At 40.8% G+C, this 21,503-nt stretch overlaps 1 protein-coding gene across 2 annotated transcripts; it reads right to left on the reverse strand.

Annotated features, from left to right (window-relative positions):
- Positions 1 to 5,187: 5,187 nt before the first annotated feature.
- piga (phosphatidylinositol glycan anchor biosynthesis, class A) lies at positions 5,188 to 17,636 on the reverse strand. Of its 2 annotated transcripts, none has more exons than XM_034186749.1 (7): positions 17,470 to 17,636; positions 10,395 to 10,868; positions 10,046 to 10,316; positions 9,728 to 9,860; positions 7,808 to 7,940; positions 6,581 to 6,787; positions 5,188 to 6,487 (listed from the first exon to the last, which is right to left on the reverse strand). In XM_034186749.1, exons 2-7 carry the CDS (start codon positions 10,836 to 10,838, stop codon positions 6,212 to 6,214), a joined length of 1,464 nt encoding a protein of 487 aa, XP_034042640.1. In that variant the 5' UTR covers positions 10,839 to 10,868; positions 17,470 to 17,636; the 3' UTR covers positions 5,188 to 6,211. The 2 variants fall into 2 exon arrangements, with proteins under 2 accessions (XP_034042640.1, XP_034042639.1); XM_034186748.1 differs by having other exon boundaries at positions 10,395 to 10,871.
- Between the last annotated feature and the right edge of the window lie 3,867 nt (positions 17,637 to 21,503).

Below are 21,503 nucleotides of genomic sequence, written 5' to 3' on the forward strand. Positions count from 1 at the left end.
TGATATGGACATATGTAAATATGGTATGTGTAACTTTGTTGACAAAGCAGCAACCTGAAGATAAATCAGTGCAGGCAGGTATAAAGTTTGCATTAATGTTATCTTGGTTCTTCCTGGGTGGTTCTTATGGCAACTGATCCAATCCCAAGCAAGGACTATTTGTATATAAAAATGTATTTCCTAAAATGATACATTTTGGGTTTCAAATGAAATTTATGTAGCTTTTTACCCCTTGAAATCCTCAAAAAGCTTCTGCTTCAGGGGGCTTTGCCCCCCTGAGCCCCCCACAAGGGCGTTGCCCCTCGACCCCACCGGGGGCCCTGCGGCGCACTGGACCCCCAACTCAAGGATTTGAACCCCCCCTTTCACATTCCTATATACGGCCCTGCTGTCAACAGTCTCACAGTGGGACATGGCTTCAGGACCCCCAAGAACTCCTGATCCACGTAGACAGTCTCACAGTGGGACCTGGCTCTGAGACCTCCAAGGACTCCTGCTCCACAGAATAGATTTTCTTGGAGAACAACTATTGTTTCCTTTTATTTAACTCTGTGTTTATGTGTGAACAGATGTATTCTCTGTATGTGTAGCGGCCCCCTGCTCTGACAGATGCATTCTGTTAACATTGTATGCATAATTTCTTCCTGCTCTGATGTGGATAAAAGCTGGGCTCAGAAAGCTACACTTTATACTGTTCCAATCAGAGCACACTCTCTGGTTGAAATAGCGTCCAAAGCTTTGTATTAAAAAAAAAAGCCTGTTATTTGACAATGTCCTGACTCTTCTTCCACAGACAAGAAGGTTGGGATCATCCAGATGGTCACCGGTGAACTTCAAACGGGCCTGGACATGTGCTGGCTTGAGCAGGGGGACCTTGCTGCCCTGCAGGATTTTAAACCACGACAGCATCATGTGTTACTAATGTAATCTTTGTGACTGTGGTCCCAGCTCTCTTCAGGTCACTGACCAGGTCCTCCTGTGTAGTTCTGAGCTTTCTCAGAATCATCCTTACCCCACAAAGTGAGATCTTGCATGGAACCCCAGACCGAGGGAGATTGACAGTCATCTTGTGTTTCTTCCACTTTCTAATAAATAATCATAACAGTTGTTGTCTTCTACCAAGCTGCTTGCTTGTTGTCCTGTAGTCCATCCCAGTCTTGGGCAGGTCTACAGTTTTGTCCCTGGTGTCCTTAGACAGCTCTTTGTTCTTGCTATGGTGGACAGGTTGGAGTGTGATTGATTGAGTGTGTGAACAGATGTCTTTTATACAGGTAACAAGTTCAAACAGGTGCAATTAATACAGGTAAAGAGTGCAGAATAAGAGGGCTTCTTAAAGAAAAATTAACAGGTGTGTGCGCCAGAATTCTTGCTGGTTGGTAGGTGTTCAAATACTTTATTTGCAGCAGTAACATACAAATAAACTATTAAAAAAATCATACATTGTGAATTCCGGACTTTTTTTTTAGATTATGTCTCTCATAGCGGACATGCAAGATGAAAATTTCTGACCCCACTTGCAAAATCGCAAGTAACTACTCTACTGATCACATGACTGATCACGTGGCATAAATGCCAGATAGGTGATGGATGATACCTAGGCAACACATAAAAAATATTAGTAATACTGATCGAGACAAGCAATTTAAAATATTGCATGGACTTTATTGGACACCACTACTGAGGGGCAGTCTCAGCCTGGGACCCACCAAATGCCATAAATGGGACAGGGAAATCAGTACATATGTACATATGTTTTGGGAATGTACAAAGATACAAAAATTTTGGAGAGAAGTGAAAGACGCAGTAGATGCCCTGGTTGGATATGATTTGGAACTGTCAACCCTACAATGTATCTTGGCAGCTAAACCAGTCAATACAAGTTTCTGTGTAGGCTCTCAGTTGTCCAGGTGGTTTCCATAGTAGAGAAGCTTGAATCTTCGACTGGACTGGGTTGCTTGATGCGAGGACGTTTCGCTTCAAATCGCAGAAGCTTCCTCAGCTAAAATTCTTGCTCTGGAAGTCTGACTTCTGACTCTTGTAGAGAAGAATAAAAAAGAAACCAACAAAAGCTGGAGTTTTAAACCTAACCAGACCCCTCCTACTGAGAGGCAGACTGCTATAGGCTAGTGACTAAACAATAGTTCTAATTAGCAACTATTGTGCTCTAGTTAGCACACCTAATGACAGGACAGCTGTCCCTCTAATGATGGGATGGATGCCTTTCTGATGGCTCCCTTGATGACGTGAATGACTCATTACCATGAACAAAAGACTGAAACTCCTTTGACCTGAGTACCCCATTGTAAACAGGGCATAAAGTGTATCTCAGACCCCAGCTGAGGGGGTCTGAGTCTGAAATAAGCGCTCGTCTTGTCAGGTTTGGAACATTAACTGAGCACAGCACCTTTGGGGACATTCTGTCTGTGTCTTGTTAAGGCTTAGAATTGCCTGTGTGAGGCATTTAGAGGACATGGGTAAATTATATTATTTGTGCAGTAGCAGCTGTCAGTGGGTTGGACATCAGATCTGCACAAATGTTCAAGTCATGAGCCAGAAAATAAATCCAAAACATCATATTTGCATCTCTGCAGAATGTGAGCTCAACCTGAATCTGACCTTCTCATCCTTTCTATAACGAGTGGCCGCTTCCCTCACACTCTCTTGCAACAGTCCATGGACGATCTGCAGTCTGCATGCAGAACAACTGGTGACACCAGAGGCTGTCACTGAAACACTGAAATGAAGCTCATTTACAAGCAGACGTTGAAACTTAACTGAACTGCAGGGAGTAAAATAATTTGGACTCATCCAGAATTCTTTTTTACATTTAATGTGGATGTCCACAATATTTAAATTTGCAGATGTGGCCATCTAAACTGATACCATTTAAATATTTGTTACAAACTCGAGCATAAAAGACAGAAGAGGATCAACATCTGCAGAAAAACATACAAATCCTCACTTCTGAGAAAGCAGCTATTCATGACTTTCACTGTACAAAATGACTAAATAATTCTGTCTGCATGAACTTTGAGCATACAAGATGTTTCTGCAGGTAGGCGTGGCTTCATCTTCCAAACATCACACCCCGAACCTCATCCCATCAAGATCATCTGTTTCATGGTTACTGTGTTTGTTCTGGCAAACTTTATTTTAGAGTTTTTGTGCAACACTAGTTTTGATAAGGTCAGTGTAGTGTTTCACACCACAAAGCTCTAAATCCCAGGTCTCAAACTGGTAGCCTGTGGGCCAGATAACGTCAACAAGTCAGCAGTTTACAGCCGGAGCACATGCAAATATGAGCTATGAAGAACAGGCCATGCCATTCTCCTTTTGAAACTATAAAAAAATGTTGTACAACATCCAACAAAAAAGAAAATACAGGTATATGCACAAGAGCCCCTCTAGCTTGTTTCCATCTTTTGGAGTTATCCTTTGATCATGTTAAGCTGCGTTTACACATAACGATGGCAAGTCACGAATGCCACGAAGTATACATTCTTGGCCGCTGATCACGAATGTGAGGATTCGGGGCAGAGGCATCAGGTGTCCTCAGGAACTGCTGCAACCTGTTACCACGCGTTACAATAAATGGCATGTGTTGCTGGAGAATTATCAGGAACCATTATGCACGGTCAAGAATAATGTTCGGCGCTATTGTGCGTAACAGCGCATTGTTACGTTCTGTCACGTTGTGAATGAGGCAAATTGTCTCCACACACACCCCCATATTCATCCAACCGTCAGTTGCTGAACAATTCAGATCGCTCCAGTTTGTTCCTCAAACTCCACAGCAGAACTTTGTGACTGCATGCTTAGTTGGGCTCTGTGCCATGTTGTGGTGCAGAGAGGAGGAGACGGAGAGAGCCAGATGTGTGGCTCCACGCGGCTCTCGTCTCGCTCATTTTCCCAAACATCAGGCACAGCAGCAGGCGGAACACCTGCAGGAGCGCGCTGATGAGCATTGGAACAAAACTTTTAGCCGACTTGGCGTCACTGTCCTTCTTCAGCATACTGCAGCAATGAAACTGAATGTGGTGCAGCAGGGTTTAATTGTGCGCACGTCAGAGAAGAACACTGTCACACTCTATTAAGGATCACCATTAATGAAGATGGATCAACACGCTCAGTTGTGACCTACACAACATGAGGAGAAATGAGGCTGGTGCGTGACATTCGTCGAAGATTTTTTGACAGCCAAAAACACGCTCCACGAAAATCATGAATATCACGCAGCAACACGCACTATTAAGAAACCTATTCAGATGTATTAAGTCACATTAAGAATGTCAGGAATGTGCCAAGAATGATGCAAATATGACATTCGTAACGCGCCCTGGCTATGTGTAAATGCACCATATAAGCTGAAGCAATCCATCACCCAGTGTTTGGCTCTGTCCAAGACACATCACTACATTAATTTAATTTATTTATTCTTTGATCAAAAACCCCTCTGAGAGGACATACTCTGCCGCTTTGGGATAACATGAATTTAAGATCACAATTCTAAATAGTCCAAAAATAGATGAACCATTATAAAATTTTTAGTTTTCTGAGTGAAGCACTGTCCGGCGATTTACAACAGTCTTAAATCAAAACGCCCAAGTTTCTGATCAATAAGATCCTTGAGGATAAATAAAACAAAATTAAAATAGCATGACAACATTGTAAAACATGTACCAGTAAGTATACAACATGTGAGGGCTGGTTATCACGACAATGCTGCTCTACCTGGGACAAGAAAAAAAGAATTATGGGTAATTAAATAGAAATACAGATGAACACAAACACAAAGAAAGCCATAAGAGAAGAAGTCCTACATAGGACCTGAAGTCCACTGATGCTGGTGCTTATCTCTAGATTACGTAGTGTTGAACGGATTAGCATTAGGACACCCCTTGGATGGGACTCCAGGCCAACGCAGGCTGTTCAAAAGCCAAGCCTGGTCCCCATTTTGAGCTGGGTGGACTGGAGCAATGCAGTTAAAGTGTCTCGTTGAAGGACACAGACAGGTAGTGTGACTGGGAACCAAACCCAGGTCCACATACTAGCCCAACTCCTTATCCCGTTGAGGTACCTACTCTTCTGGACTCCAGGGTCACAGCTTCTTTTTTATGTTTTATCTTCCAGGAAAGAGAAAATGCAAAGCTGACCTGATTAGCAGATCTGGTTTGGAGCTGCGCTTTGTTTTGACATGTTTTACACCAGAACTGCATCCTGACACAACTCAGACGTACAAAGAGACTGGCACATGGGTGAGCTTTGAAAATCAGATAGTTTTGCTATGAGATAAAAGTTCTACATATTGCAACACAGTAATGGTGCTTTAGATACAGGGTGAGCCCCCCCCCCCCAAAAAAAACAGGAACCCATAAAAATTGTAATAAATCCTACAAAGGTCCAGCAAATTCCTTGATATTTTCTGGACTTAAACTTCAGTCTGTGTACAATCACTCCCCAAAGTATCAAGACATGTTAAGGAAGACGATTGACGACTGTTCCAATCGTCGATCGTCTTCATTAACATGTCTTGGTCAACCTAGGAAAAGACATCTTGCCTGGAGGCCTATTTTGCCAACAAATCATACCATTTGGAGCATCATTTTGAACATGACTTTTATGCAAAGGGACCAAGATAAATGATACTTTGGGGGATGATCATACACAGACTGAAGTTTAAGTTCAGCAAATTTCAAGGAATTTTCTGGAGATTTGTAGGATTTATTAGAATTTGTATTGGTTGTTTTTTTTTGGGGGGGGGGTCACCTTGTACTAAGCTGTGGTAACAGGCTACAAACTGTTTCAACTCTGGGCTCCTACGCTGCTCTTTCTGGTACTCTATGTCACCATACCCATACAGGACTAGGGAAGCAATTCACCAAGATCAGGGAATGACTTAAAACCAACCTTAAGCAAAGTTTGTTCCTGCAACTGTGACCTGTACAGCCACATTAACTTATTGGCAGTATCTGTGTTCAGTGTAACATTTGCAAAATGAGTAGTTATAAAGTACTGATAACAACCCTTCCAGGTAAATACTTCCTTCTGTGTCAGTGCTCCCTCCACATAAATGTAAACACTTTTAAAACCGCTCCAGGAGTGTATTCAGCAGTCCACGGCCACATTTTAATTATATTTACAATCCAAAAGAGTATATATTAAAGACTAGAGAAACTTTGGAGTGAGGCATACATGGACTTGTCCATGTACTTTAGTCTTGTTCTGCTACCAACTTCACTGCATCTTTAGACTGGTGTTTATTTTGACTGCTTTTGTCCCAAACCCACAGTCCACGAGGGCCGCAGGCATCCACAGCAACGTCTATGACCCGATCAGGCACCAACCACTGCAGCAGCAGCAGGAACAGAAAGTCCAACATGGCCACAAACGCAAAAATTGAGCCGCAGACTGGGCCACAGTGAGCCCTCAGCCTCCGTAACCGTCTGTCCAAAGGAAGCACCTCCTCTCCGGCCACCCTGTCGTACACCTGAAGACAAAAAAAAAAAAAAATCATAACTGCCACATAAAACAAAATAGGGACAATTATTGGGTATTAATGGAGACAGTGAGGAGGACCTACCTTTTCAGTCCTCTCTGCAACATTTTTCCAGGTGTATAGGTTTCGTACTCGTACATGAACAGATGCGGGAGAAGGGACGGACCCTGAACGCTGGCGAGCGATGACCATTTCCAAACCAGCACACAACGAGCGCACAGTGGGATCACACAAAGTAATCAAGTCCTCAGGCAACACCTCAGGAATTCCCCCCACACGAGTGCTGACCACCTTAAAAATAAAAATCACACAATGCACACAGAGTATCCCAAAATAAATACAAAAAAAGAGAGTCAAGTCTCAGTTGGTCTCAGCTGCCGATACTCAACATGGGTGGGCAATTTGGCATCTTATTGTTTTAATTTCATAATGATGTTTAATATTTGCGGCAGCACGGTGGCTTAGTGGTTAGCACTAGTTTGGGTGCCTCTGATCTGATTTATACATCACAGACCGTTGCAGTGCAAAGTGTGGTGTATCCCCCCCGCCGCCTTTTATGTTAAGGTAGTGTATGGTTTAATAGGAGAAATGTCAATGAAATCTGGAAATTATTTTTACTGCAAAAAACTGGTGCTTTAAAGACTACGATGATCAATTGATATAATGACGACAGATGCTGCTTTGCAATTTATATATGGTGTATTGACCCCATTTTCAAAAGGGACCTTCCTCTAACCTCCCTCAATGTACCACCAAGAAATGGTCTCCATCATATGAGGTGTTTAGCTATTGCGCAGAAACAAAAATCAAGATGGTGACCGCAATGGTCATATTGGATGACGGACAACTCATATTTACCAATGGCGCCTTCCTCTAACCTCCCCCAATTCACCTCCAAGAAATGGTTTGGATCACATGAGGTCTTTAGTTATTGTGGGGAAAGAAAACATTTAGATATACACGTGGATGAGGTGAAAATATAATGCCACCCCACCACACACACACACACTTTGTCGAGCGGGGGCATAAAACTGCAAAAATCTATGAATTTATTTTTACATCCACTGCCCAGACAGAATGCTGTAACACGAAATTAAAGTTGTCTAGTTTTACATGTTTTGTTAAACCTGTAAATCCAGTCACATGTACGTCTGAACAGGGACACAACGTTCTATTTGTTTTCACTTCAATCAAGAAACACAGTAGGTTAGTTTTCAGGAATGACTGGATGAAGCTGCACCACCAATGAAAAGGCTTCATTTGTTTATAATGAAAATCTGCAGTGTTACACACGTATGAACACCAGCTGACCTGCAGTCCACAGCTGGCTCCCTCCACGATAGCCATGCAGAATGCTTCAGTCAGAGACGTGTTGAGGAAGATGTGACCCTGCACCAGAACTCCACGCACGTCTTTATGCTCCAGAGCCCCCAGGAGACGCACCCTGCAGACATTCAGTCGCTCAGTGAGCGAGGATCAAAAATAACCACTTTCACACACATATTTAGCATTCACAGTCATTTGGTTTTACCTATTCATGCAAGACTACATACATGTTAAATGCTGGGAATTTATAACACCAAGCTAAACTCAACTACAAATTATGAGACTTTCTATAAATAAAGAAACAGTCAGTGCTAATTTGGAGACTGTGGCATGTGCGGTCAAGCCTACACCACAGCACATCACCCGTCATCCTAAATGTTAAACCACAACTCTCTGCAGTCTCTTGATACAACGATGCACGTCACTTTCTATGCACAGGGTTTCTGCAGATACGAGCAAATCTAACATTTTTTAATGCCATATATGTCCATCTCTGTAACCACATACACACACAAAATAAACTTATAAAATACCCATGTCTGAAATTCTGAATAGTGTCCATTTAATTTGACAATGATGATAACTTTGATATTTGAAAAAAATCTGCATAATCTGAGTAAACTCTCATTCTGAACTGCATTAGAAATGGCTCACCAGACAGCTTGTGTGACACACTTTTCGTGGCTTGAATCTTGAAATTTGAGTTGACACCATTGTGCAGAAGTTAACAGTTTGAATTAATTCCTCCAAATTAATTACAAAGGATTTTTTAAAGTATTTTTAAAATATGTTATAAATAAATGCTTTGTGGAAAAAATACATACACGTCCTCAGTGGACTAAAATATCCTTTAATTCTTGAATGTGAAGTGTTTATTGCGCCTGAGGGATCTCTGTTATGTTTATTGTTATAGAAGGTGTTACAGCTTATCTCTTAAAACTAAACAGACCTCATTAAAATAAGAAAAGTCACCTTCGGTCCAAGTTCCAACTGCTAAAGTTATATGTCAAAATACAACAAAATAAATAAAGCAATCCTCTCTCACTTGCCCAACACAAACATTGTCACTGAAACACTTTTTACTGCAACATTTATATGATTATGACACTGCTGACTGCAACAAGTTCACAGAAATTCATTCTGCAACCTTCAGCTTGACATCATAATACGAGTGCTACAAATCAAATGGCCACTAGATGTCAGTAGTATCTAATCAGCTGCTAAATGAGGCTTCAGGTAATGAACCTTTGGATGAAGCTTCAACAGGTCAACTTGCTTCATCTCCCATCACTATACATATACACACACACATATATATATATATATATATATATATATATATATATATATATATATATATATATATATATATATAGCCACATCTGTATTTGGAACAAGTTTTACGCCGGATGCCCTTCCTCATGCAACTCCAGTTTTACCTGGAGATATATGGCCTGGCAAATGTTCTGTACTATTATAGGGGTAAAACTGATTTCTCCTAGTATTGACAGTATTGCACAATCCATATCGTGGCACACTATTACACAGGTGATAAATAAGACACCAGTGCACTCCCCACCCCACATCTGTTACATGTTTTTAGTAATCATAAGCATAAAGCAAGCTTATTACATCTTCACAGATCTTCCCACTTTTCAGCTTTCATTTAGCTTGTCCGAAGTAATTTGGGAAATTCTAGAGTAATGGGATTACAATCAGCTAAAATATAGCCAGATTTACTGTTGCTGTAAGTCTATTACCTTAGAATTGCACATTTCTGGTTTTGTCATTTAGATATTAGGTTTAGTTATTCTGAAGTCAGGCAGCATCACTTTATCATAAGTTACAGCATCTCCCTGAAAGCATTTCCTCAACCAGATAACTTGTGAGATACAGTGTACATACCGGTCTTGTAGTTGGTATTTCTCTCTCACTTCCTCCAGTACAATTCTCTTTGGTCCTTCTCCACCGATTAAGAAATGCAGATCGGGATGTTTAAGGCAGAGCTCTGGGATTATTCCACCAAGAAGATCAATACCTACATAGAACAAGACGATAAAAATGATGCAGAAGTTCACTAATCCCTAAATTCAAACTCTCATTGTGGATGCCCAAGACAGAACAGAGCACCCCCACTCATTAAGTATGACTGTCACCTGTTCACTCCAGTGACATAATCCCAGCAATCAGAGCTATAGTTACCTCACACAAGTTTCTCTGTACCTTTGCGATACACGAGGCGGCTGATGACAACAATCGTGATCTTGTCGTCTTGGCGCTGAGATGGATCAGGGGTGAAGTCAGTTGGGTCAATAGCATTGGGAATAACGGACACAATCTCTGGATCGAGTGCTGCACGGAGCACTGTGTTCTCCTTACTGGTGTATGATACGCACACGATATGGTTGGTATCACACAGCGTCACAGTCAGAAGCTTATTGGTCAGCACAGAGCTCACGTCAGCAAAGCCAAAGAGGGAGTGGTCAGTGAAAACCTGCAATTGATAATCCTAATGAGATTTATGTCACAAGGGCTGTGTGATATTAAAACATCATCAGTTGAAGTTACTTACAGTGTTAAGGCCCATGGTCTTAGCATGAAAAAGTGCATCATGGGCCATGGCAGAGAAGGAGCTGTGTGAATGCACCACAGTGATGCGTTCCCTGACAAACACACAGCGCATCAATGGGAGACTGTGGAAGCAGGTGGGAATGGTTGTCTGGTTGTACATCACCTGCAGGGGGAGGTAGTACACCTTCAAGCCATTGGTCAGGTACCTGATGCCCTTCCTCCTGCCATAGGCGTGGGTGACGATTACCACCTTGTGTCCCTTTTCAATCAAACACTGTGACAGCTGGTAAATGTGACTTTCAACTCCACCCATGTTAGGAAAGAAGAAGTCAGACACCATGCAGATGTTGTGCTTAATGTTGGGGACTCTTGAAGCTTCTGCCGGAGCTCCACTCTTAGATGAAGGATTATTGAGAGATGCACCTCTTCTTCGCTGGCCCATCATAGACTCATTGTGGGGCTACACCATTCAGTATTTCTGAAATGATTAGTAAAGTCATGAGCAACCAAACCAACATAACAGTTTTTAAGCTTTAAAAGGTCATATTTCATTGATGTTTACTGTAAAATTAATACCTTTATGTTTTTTGAGTGTTGTGTAGTCTGAAAAAAATGAACTAAAAAATGTATAATCTGCATTTATTGGCTAAATGTGTTATAAATCATTCCATAAAGTAAGTGATGAACATTAGTTTAATGTCTACATTCATAATTAGTTTACAAACATACATTTAGAGAAGAATATTTTGAATAAAATGAGCCTACAGTCTATCTTTTAGTGTTTCTTTAATGTTTAAAAGAAAAATATTACATGAATTTACACCATATTATTGCAATAATTTTAAACAGCCACTATGGGCTGCAATAAATGGTAAGCAGACTCCATTCCTATTTGTGCTTTTCCATCTGAAGCAAAAAGCACTTTACAGTGATGTCTCACATTCACCCATTCACACACCAATGTCACCATGGTGTTAAGCAAGGCACTAAACTGTACACCAGGAGCAACTTTGGGATTAAGGACCTTGCCCAAGAGCCCTTAGTGATTTTCTGGTCTGATAGGGATTTGAAGGATCCTCTTGTTTCAAGCCCACTTTTCCAACCTCCTTCTCGCCATACCCTCAAAACAGACAATGTAGCTTTATTCTTTCTGCACTTATATGCTCATTAAAATAATAATAGTAACACTTTGACAGAAACTTGTAGAAAATCTTTTGAAGTTTATCTTCACAATGAAATTTGTTTTTGAAATGTTCTGTTTTTCCAATTTGCCAAAACTAAAAATACAGCCCATTTATGGTTGTGCTCACAAACAGTGATGAAAATAAATATACAATTAATTTTTATTGTTTTCCTACAGCAATCCGGTCATTAAATTTTCTTTCAAACAATTTCAGGAAAATATGCTTCCGTGCAGGAGGTACAGTGGATTAGTGGTTAGCACTGCTGTCTCATAGGAAGAAGGCCCCAGACTTGATTCTGACCCGGTCCTTTCTGTGTGGAGTTTGCATGTTCTCCCGGTATTTGCATTGGTTCCCACTGAGTGCTCTGACTTTCTCCAACCTCCAAACACATGCACATTAGGTGGGTTGGTGACTCTATATTGACTGTAGGCATAAACCTATAGGTGTTACCTTTGCAACAGCCTGACGACATGTCCATAGCGTACCCTAGAGCCCGACCGATATGGATTTATTTTTATGCCGATGCCGATAACAATATTTGGATGAAAAAAATGCCGATAATCAATAAATCGGCTGATTTGCTGATAGCCGATAAATCAGCCGATATTATTTATTTATTTTTTTAAATGAATAAAATTATCTTTTTTGGCCCCTTAACAAAAAAGGTATGAGATAAAAGAAGCTTTGTCCTCATATTGATTAACTTTATAACAGAGAAGAATTTTCAAGTTCAAAAAATGCAATTGGAGCAGTTAGGGGGCTATTCAAACAGGCCAACTAGTAAGATATCACTCCTGAAAACGATCTTTGCCATATCATGTGAGGTAAATCTGCCCTACGATTGGATTTTGGAAAACCATGTGACGGAGAACCAATTCCGATTGGACACTCACATTGCGCACATCATCACACATCTTCTATGAGGAGTACCAAGATGGCCGACGGTGGATCAAAAGTCTGCGGAGTTAACTTTTCAGCAAAAAAAAGTAAGTTTCTATCTCATATCATTAAAAAGTTATTTACAATTTAGTAAAGGTTGGTCCCAGCCGTCGTATACGATGGCGTCGACCACCGAGGGTTAATGGCGAACGGCAGTAATTCCCACAACCCTTCCGGACGACCAGTGAATCTGAATGTTTCAACCTCTTAGCAGTAAACGAAAGTTTTTCATGCTTGAAATAAGGTCTACACAACGATGGCTTAATAAAAAGCGTGACCGATGCAATGAAGCACATTTGACACATTACTACATAAACTGAGTTAATCAAACTGAGTTGAACTGAAACGGGAGAAATGTGGGGTGAATGTAATCGCAAAGTTATTACAAACATCCTTATAAACTTACTTGTATGCTTTTGTCAGCCGATTAGTGCAATGTGACGGCGAACTACGGGGGCCGGTGAACACATTTCAGCAGGGGTGTAAGCAGCTCTCAGTTGAATGGAGTCAGAGGTCCATCTACTGGACAAACAATGCAAGGACATTTTACATTGCCGACACAAACATTATTTCAGTAACTGTTCCGTTTATGAGAAATTATCGGCGTTCTATCGGCAAAAATTTCGGCCGATAGTGAGTACTTTGAAAAGGCCTTATATCGGCCGATAATATCTTCCGGCCGATATATCGGTCGGGCTCTAGTGTACCCTGCGTTTTGTCCAATGACTGCTGGTGTTGGTATAGGCTCCAGCTTCCCCCACCCCAAATGACAAATGGATATATGGATGTTCCCAAGCTAAGTGCCATTTGCGGGTAGTCTCTGTCTTTACATTATTACATCCGAATGATTTGCTGTGGTGACCCCTAACAAGAGCAGCCGAATGAAAAAGAAGAAGAGGAGAAAAGCAATGTTTTCACCTGTTTTTATCTGTTAGCAGACTGACAAATGTAATGAACATACACTCAACAAAAATATAAACGCAACACTTTTGGTTTTGCTCCCATTTTGTATGAGATGAACTCAAAAATCTAAAACTTATTCCACATACACAATATCACCATTTCCCTCAAATATTGTTCACAAACCAGTCTAAATCTGTGATAGCGAGCACTTCTCCTTTGCTGAGATAATCCATCCCACCTCACAGGTGTGCCATACCAAGATGCTGATTAGACACCATGATTAGTGCACAGGTGTGCCTTAGACTGTCCACAATAAAAGGCCACTCTGAAAGGTGCAGTTTTGTTTTATTGGGGGGGGGGGGGGGTACCAGTCAGTATCTGGTGTGACCACCATTTGCCTCATGCAGTGCAACACATCTCCTTCGCATAGAGTTGAAGAGAACACCTCTCCAACGTGCCAGACACCAGCGAATGTGAGCATTTGCCCACTGGAATCAGGTCGAGACCCCGATGAGGACGACGAGCATGCAGATGAGCTTCCCTGAGACGGTTTCTGACAGTTTGTGCAGAAATTCTTTCGTTATGCAAACCGATTGTTTCAGCAGCTGTCCGAGTGGCTGGTCTCAGACGATCTTGGAGGTGAACATGCTGGATGTGGAGGTCCTGGGCTGGTGTGGTTACACGTGGTCTGCGGTTGTGAGGCTGGTTGGATGTACTGCCAAATTCTCTGAAACGCCTTTGGAGACGACTTATGGTAGAGACATGAACATTCAATACACGAGCAACAGCTCCGGTTGACATTCCTGCTGTCAGCATGCCAATTGCACGCTCCCTCAAATCTTGCGACATCTGTGGCATTGTGCTGTGTGATAAAACTGCACCTTTCAGAGTGGCCTTTTATTGTGGGCAGTCTAAGGCACACCTTTGCACTAATCATGGTGTCTAATCAGCATCTTGATATGGCACACCTGTGAGGTGGGATGGATTATCTCAGCAATGGAGAAGTGCTCACTATCACAGATTTAGACTGGTTTGTGAACAATATTTGAGGGAAATGGTGATATTGTGTATGTGGAAAAAGTTTTAGATCTTTGAGTTCATCTCATACAAAATGGGAGCAAAACCAAAAGTGTTGCGTTTATATTTTTGTTGAGTATATTTCAATTAAATTTGGTAAAATAATATTCCAGAAAGTAAGTGATTCAATTTGAGGTGATTTGAAATATATTCTGGAAATTCGATATAGAACAATGTTTGTCACATAGTATCAATGAATTAAAAATGTGAGTGCATGTTAATGAAATTTGTTGAGCAGATGGATAATCTCACGGAAAATGACACATTCTACATGGAATTTACTCTGGAATATTTTCCAGAACATACGATGTACCTTTGGCATAGGAACGGTGCATCTGGAAAGTATTCACAGCACTTCACTTTTTCCACATTTTATTACAGCCCTATTCCAAAATGGAGTAAATTCAATTTTCCCTCAAAATTCTACTCACAACACCCCATAATGACAACATGAAAAAAGTTTGAAATTTTTGCAGATCTATTCAAAATAAAAACTAAGTATTCACATGTACGTAAGTATTCACACCCTTTGCTCAATACTTTGTTGATGCACATTTGTCAGCAATTATAGCCTCAAATCTGCACCTGCACCTATCTTTGGGCAATTCTGTCCATTCCTCTTTGCAGCACCTTACAAGCTCCATCAGGCTGGATGGGGAACATCGGTGCACAGCCATTTTCAGATCTCTCCAGAGATGTTCAATCAGATTCAGGTCTGGGCTCTGACTGGGCCACTCAAGGAAATTCACAGAGTTGTCCTGAAGCCACTCTTTTGATATCTTGGCTGTGTGCTTAGGGTTATTGTCCTGCTGAAAGATGAACCGTTGCCCCATTTCAAAGTCAAGAGCACTCTGGAACAGGATGTCTCTGTACATTGCTGCATTCATCTTTTGCTCAGTCCTAACTAGTCTCCCAGTTCCTGCCACTGAAAAACAACCCCACAGCATGATGCTGCCACCACCATCCTTCACTGTAGAGATGGTGGCTGGTTTCCTCCAAACATGACGCCTGGTATTTACACCAAAGAGTTCAATCTTTGTCTCATCAGACCAGAGAATTTTGTTTCTCATGGTGTGAGAGCCCTTCAGGTGCCTTTTGGCAAACTACAGGCAGGCTGCCATGTGCCTTTTACGAAGGAGTGGCTTCTGTCCGGCCACTCTACCATACAGGCCTGATTGGTGGATTGTTGCAGAGATGGTTGCCCTTCTGGAAGGTTCTCCTTTCTCCACAGAGGAATGCTGGAGCTCTGACAGAGTGACCATCAGGTTCTTGGCCACCTCCCTGATTAAGGCCCTTCTCCCCTGATCACTCAGTTTAGACAGGTGGCCAGCTCTAGGAAGAGTCCTGGTGGATCCAAGCTCCTTCCATTTGCAGATGATGGAGGCCACTGTGCTCAATGGGACCTTCAAAGCAGCAGAAATATTTCTCCAGATTTGTGCCTCGAGAAAATCCTGTCTCAGAGGCCTAGAGACAATTCCTTTGACTTCATGCTTGGTTTGTACTCTGACGTGCACTGTCAACTGTAGGACCTTATATGTAGACAGGTGTTTGCCTTACCAAATCTTGTCCAACTGGACTCCAATTAAGCTGCAGAAACATCAAGGATTATCAGTGGAAACAGGATGCACCTGAGCTCAATTTGGAGCTTCATGGCAAAGGCTGTGAATACTTATATACATGTGATTTCTTAATAAATTTGCAAAAATCTAAAAAAAAAAAAAAAAAAAAAAAAAAAAAAAAAAATCACATTATCGTTAGGCAAAGGCTATACGCCCAACTGTTGGGCAGATAAGTCATGCATTGAACATTACACGCCCAACCGCTGGGCAGATAAATATAATGTCTTAGCTTATTCGCCCAACCGCTGGGCAGATAAGTCATACATTAAACATTACACACCCAACCGTTGGGCAGATAAATATGATGTCTTACCTTATTCGCCCAACCGTGATCGTGTATTTGACACGTTTTGTGCATCTAAACTACGTTTTTTACATCACGTTTTAAGGCTCTATTGTGGCGTATGTTTGACACATTTAACGGCGCCGTCTTTAATTACTGCGAAAACACCGCAATGGATCAAAACAGACAAACTTCATAAGCATTTTGAACGGAAGCCTGTTAACGACAACAAAACAGTTTTTGAACAAAATGCTGCTTGTTGGCTGTAAGATGGTGTTAGTTTGACACAGTTCCCTGGGTTTGATGAGCCAAACAGAACCGCTTTAGATCAACAGCCCCTCTGCGGGGTGCAAACCCTCCTGCAGCTGGCGAAAAAACATCTTCCTTTTATCCCTCTCGCGTTGAAACCGGAAGTGAGCTTACAAGCATGCTCATTGGTCGGTGGTGGTTGGGCGTATATGCTCGCGTATTTACTTTATTGAACCAACGGTTGTGCGTATAGCCACTCCGTTGTCGTTATGGGGCACTGTGTTTAGAATTTTAAGGAAAAAAACGGAATTTCATCCATTTTGGGTTAAGGCTGTAACATAACAAATTGTGGAAAAAGTGAAGGGCTGTGAATACTTTCCGGATGCACGGTATGTGCTCTGAGAGCCTTCTACTTAAAAAAAAAACAAAAAAAATCCATTGTATCTGTTGAGTTTGTTAAGATGGACATTTTCACTCACTCACACTCACTCACACACACACACACACACACACACACACACACACACACACACACACACACACACACACACACACACACACTTTGTGTCCAATGACTGCTGCCACTTTGATTGCATCTTTTGTTGGGGGGGGGGGGGTAAGTGTTTAACACCAGTAAATACTCAGTAACTACATAAAACCAAACATAAACATCGTGAACAACCTATATCCTGACGAATCTAAAACTAATTTTAGAACAGTCACGCTATGACTAACTAGCTTGACCAACATTAGTTTACTATATAGTCAATGAACTTAATTCCATTTAAACATTAGCATAATGGGAAATCAGAGTTGACTCACCAAGTTCGTCGCACTTTAATACAGCTATTATATCTGGTCCAGCTGACTCAACATAAACAAAATGTGAATACTGTTCAATCATGTGTAAACTCAAAGCACGATATTTAAAATATAATCTTATGTTTACTCGCCATGACTAGCTAACAGCAGTTAGCCGACTGTGTACTTCCCGGTATATTCTTCTCTCATTTAAAGGCAGGTTGCAGTCTCAGTGCATTACCGCCATCTAATGGCCTGGTTATTTATATATACAGTCGTATCCAAAATCATAACAGTATGTTTAAAAAAGTGAGTAAAGCTCAAAATTCGTGTAGCAGCTTTAATTTCCATACACGCAGATGTAGTGGGTAAATTCTATGTTCTATTCCAAATCAAAACATTAAGAAAAAATTATCAAACTTTTTACTTTGCAGAAAGTGAAGAAAAAGTATTAGGCTGTTCAAAAAATAGCTGTTTGCATTTTTCTTTACAAACTCAAACATTTACTGTGTAAACTAAAAAATGCTTGATGATTTAGCTTTCCTGTGAATCACTGAACTAATATTTAGTTGTATAACCACTATTTTTGAGAACTGCTTCACATCTGTGTTAATTGTGCTACCCCACAAGTTTTTTATTGGATTAAGGTCCCGGGATTGGGCTGGCCACTCCATAACTTTAATCTTATTGGCCAAGACGCTGCTGACTTGCTGGTGTGCTTGGGGTCACTGTCTTGTTGAAACACCCATTTCCAGGGCATTTCCTCTTCGACATAAAGCAACATGCCCTCTTCAAGAGTTTTGATGTATTCAAACTGATCCATGATCCCTGATATGTGCTAAATAGCCCTGACACCACAGTATGAGAAACATCCCCATATCACGATGCTTTCTTCACCATGCTTCACTGTCTTCATAGTGTACTGTGGCTTGAATTCAGTTTTTGGAGGTCATCTGGCAACTGTCTGGAGGTCCTAGCCCCAAACAGAACAATCTTGCTTTCATCAGTCCACAAAATGTTTTGGCATTTCTCTTTAGGCCAGTCAGTGTGTGCAAATTGTAACCTCTTCAGAACATGTCATTTTTTTCATCAGTGGAACTTTGTGGGAACTTCTTGTCCAGTCACGTCTTGTAATTGTTACAGTACTCACAAGTAACTTTTGACCTATGATCAAATTGGTGCTGATTATTGGTTGAGTCTTTGCCATTCTGCTTGTTCTTCAATCCACTGAATGGTGGTTTTCTGTTTTCTTCCACATCTTTCTGGTTTTGTTGCTATTTTAAAGCATTTGACATCATTTTAGCAGAGCAGCCTGTCATTTTTTGCACTTCTATATATGTTTCCTCCTCTCCAATCAGCTTTTTAATCAAAGTACGCTGTTCATCTGAACAATGTCTGGAACGACCATTTTACTCAGATTTTCAGAAATGCACCACAACCTGCATGTACAAAATTTACTACTTTGTCCTTAAATAAGGGCTATGTGTTTGAAACCTTTTTTTTTTTTTCCACACAGTGAATGGCCTAAATTAACACCACACAGAATCAGCAGCATGTGTGTCATAACTGTTGGGCCCTTTGGTTTTCTATTACTCTACTACACCTACTAGTGAATTATTTGCCATGCAGAAATGTAATTACTACTGAAAGCAGTGACTGATCTAGTTAGTGATGTTGGTCTTTTATTATTTGAACACAACTCTCTCTCCATATATATATATATATATATATATATATATATATATACACACACACACACATATATTCACAAGGTTGGGTAGGATTACGTTGAAAGAAAACATGTATGTATGTATGTACGTACATTTGGATTACTTGTAATCTGATTACATTTCAAAGTAATCCTACCCAACCTTGTATATATATATGGTTATACATAAATGTCAGAGCAGCCTTACACATTTATATTCCCTTGTTTTGGTGTAAAGATAAGTCAGTACTCAAAATTCCTTCTTCCTTTTGTTTAAGATATTTGCAGCAGTATATTGATGAATTATTGCATAATATTGGATAAAGTACAGCCTTCTGTACTGCAGGAACATAATTTTGTGCTTTTATGTGGGCCTGATGGTCCTTAAGATATTTTTGCTTTTTGTGATTTTTTTTTCATTAAAATTTAGTTTAACACCCCCCCCACACACACACACACACACAGACATGCAAAAAAATAAGACTAAATAGCCTACAGCTTAAATCGATGACATATTAATGTACCAAATATGAATAAACATGGATGCTTAGTGTTTTGTTGTTTTATTGGGAGGGTGTCAATAGCTGTTCATGCTACCGGTCTCTGTCCTTGGACAAAACTTTTCTATGTGGAAAAACACACAAAACATGTTTACGCGTGGACACGGGATGATGCACTTTCAGTTCCAATAACTGATTAAAAAACAAAAAGAAGACTTAAGCAGATCCCCATGCATGTCTACTTTACCCGGGATGTTTCTAAACCTGGTTCTCAGTGACTCACCTGTCTTTAATCCCAAAAGTCAACACATCCATTACCGGATTTTTAAAAACACAACAGGGCTTAAAGCAGATCCCTGATGCACACCTCCTTTTTAAGTGGAATCTTGGCTCTTAGGTCTGATACTACTTCTAACCCTGGTTCCTCCTGCAACCATCAGGATGTATGCATCCTGAACAGTCCTAACATATTTCTCTGGTGTTACACTGTCCCCATTGTGCACCTCAAAATGCCTTGACTTGGCATCTTTCCACTGCCAAAAATAAACATACTGACTTTTCGCTCACGCATATAAAATGGTAGAGATCTTCATGTTCCTTGCACCTTGACAAAATTTTCTTATTGTTTGTTGTTCAGTCATACATCCTCAAACCAAACTCAACATTGGGAATCTATTTGGCAACACAGAAGTAGCTATGAAACTGCAAATTTGGTTCTACTTCTGATTTGGAATTCTGGACTCATGAACAGGTTCAGATCAGTTTATTCAAATTTTTTACAAAAGCAAAAGTATGTAAACATAACACTGGAAACATTACATATATGCACATCGTCTCACACTACTGTATTTCCTGTACTTTCATTGTGAAACATCAGGTTTAGGTTGTATCAGTTCTCCCAGTCGAGCCGCATGTTTGTAGAAAATGCAGAAATACATATATGAAAACAGTTTTGAAGTCTTTGCATCATTCAGGCAGAGATCATTCCTTGGTGACGTGCATTCTGGATGTCACAGTCCTTCCAATGATGTTTCCTCCATGTAGTCCATGGGCCAGGCAGGTTTTTGGTACCACCTAATGTGACCGAACAACACCTTAAAATCCCCCCTTGGTATACCATGGCCAACACAAAAATGTATGAGTGCTGTCTATAGCCAGGGAGAGGTCACATGATCAAAACTTCAAAATGCTCCAGTAATAATGAAAGGTGAACCACATTATTTTTTCTTATAATACAGGTTCCAAAAAGGTATAGTTTGCACTATGATTCATAGTTATGGAGTTATGGGGTAAAACCAACAAAATAGTGACAAAAACTAATTTCAGTTTGCACACCGACCAAAAGTCAAAGTTGCTCAAATTTTTGTTACAAGTGATGCAAATGACTGGTTGACCCCTTCCTACAGCTATGGGATGGTTAACATGTACATGATTTGCCATTATTGGTGTAACAGATCATTGTAATGTCACACAATCACTGTGGAAGTTCAGGGCTTCAAACAGTTAAGACATTCTGTCTGCCACAGACAGTCGATTGAGGAAGTTGTCTTGAAGACTGTGAAAAGTTTTGCTGACCTTTTACTGTCAGTGCAAAATTTTAGGAAGGGAAAGTCCCAGAGGACAGCACGGTGGCTTAGTGGTTAGCACTGCTGTCTCACAGCAAGAAGCTCCTGGAATCACTTCCCGCCTTTGTCCTTTATGTGTGGAGTTTGCATGTACTGCATGGGTTCGCTACGGGTGCTCCTGCTTCCTGTCACTTTCAGACATGCAGACTGGGTGAAATATCAGAAACATGGTTATCTGAGGTCAGTCAAGATTTAGTACAACTGGATGGTTATCAATTGTTT

This window comes from Thalassophryne amazonica, chromosome 14 (assembly GCF_902500255.1).
Source record: "Thalassophryne amazonica chromosome 14, fThaAma1.1, whole genome shotgun sequence".
Classification (NCBI taxonomy): Eukaryota; Metazoa; Chordata; class Actinopteri; order Batrachoidiformes; family Batrachoididae; genus Thalassophryne; species Thalassophryne amazonica.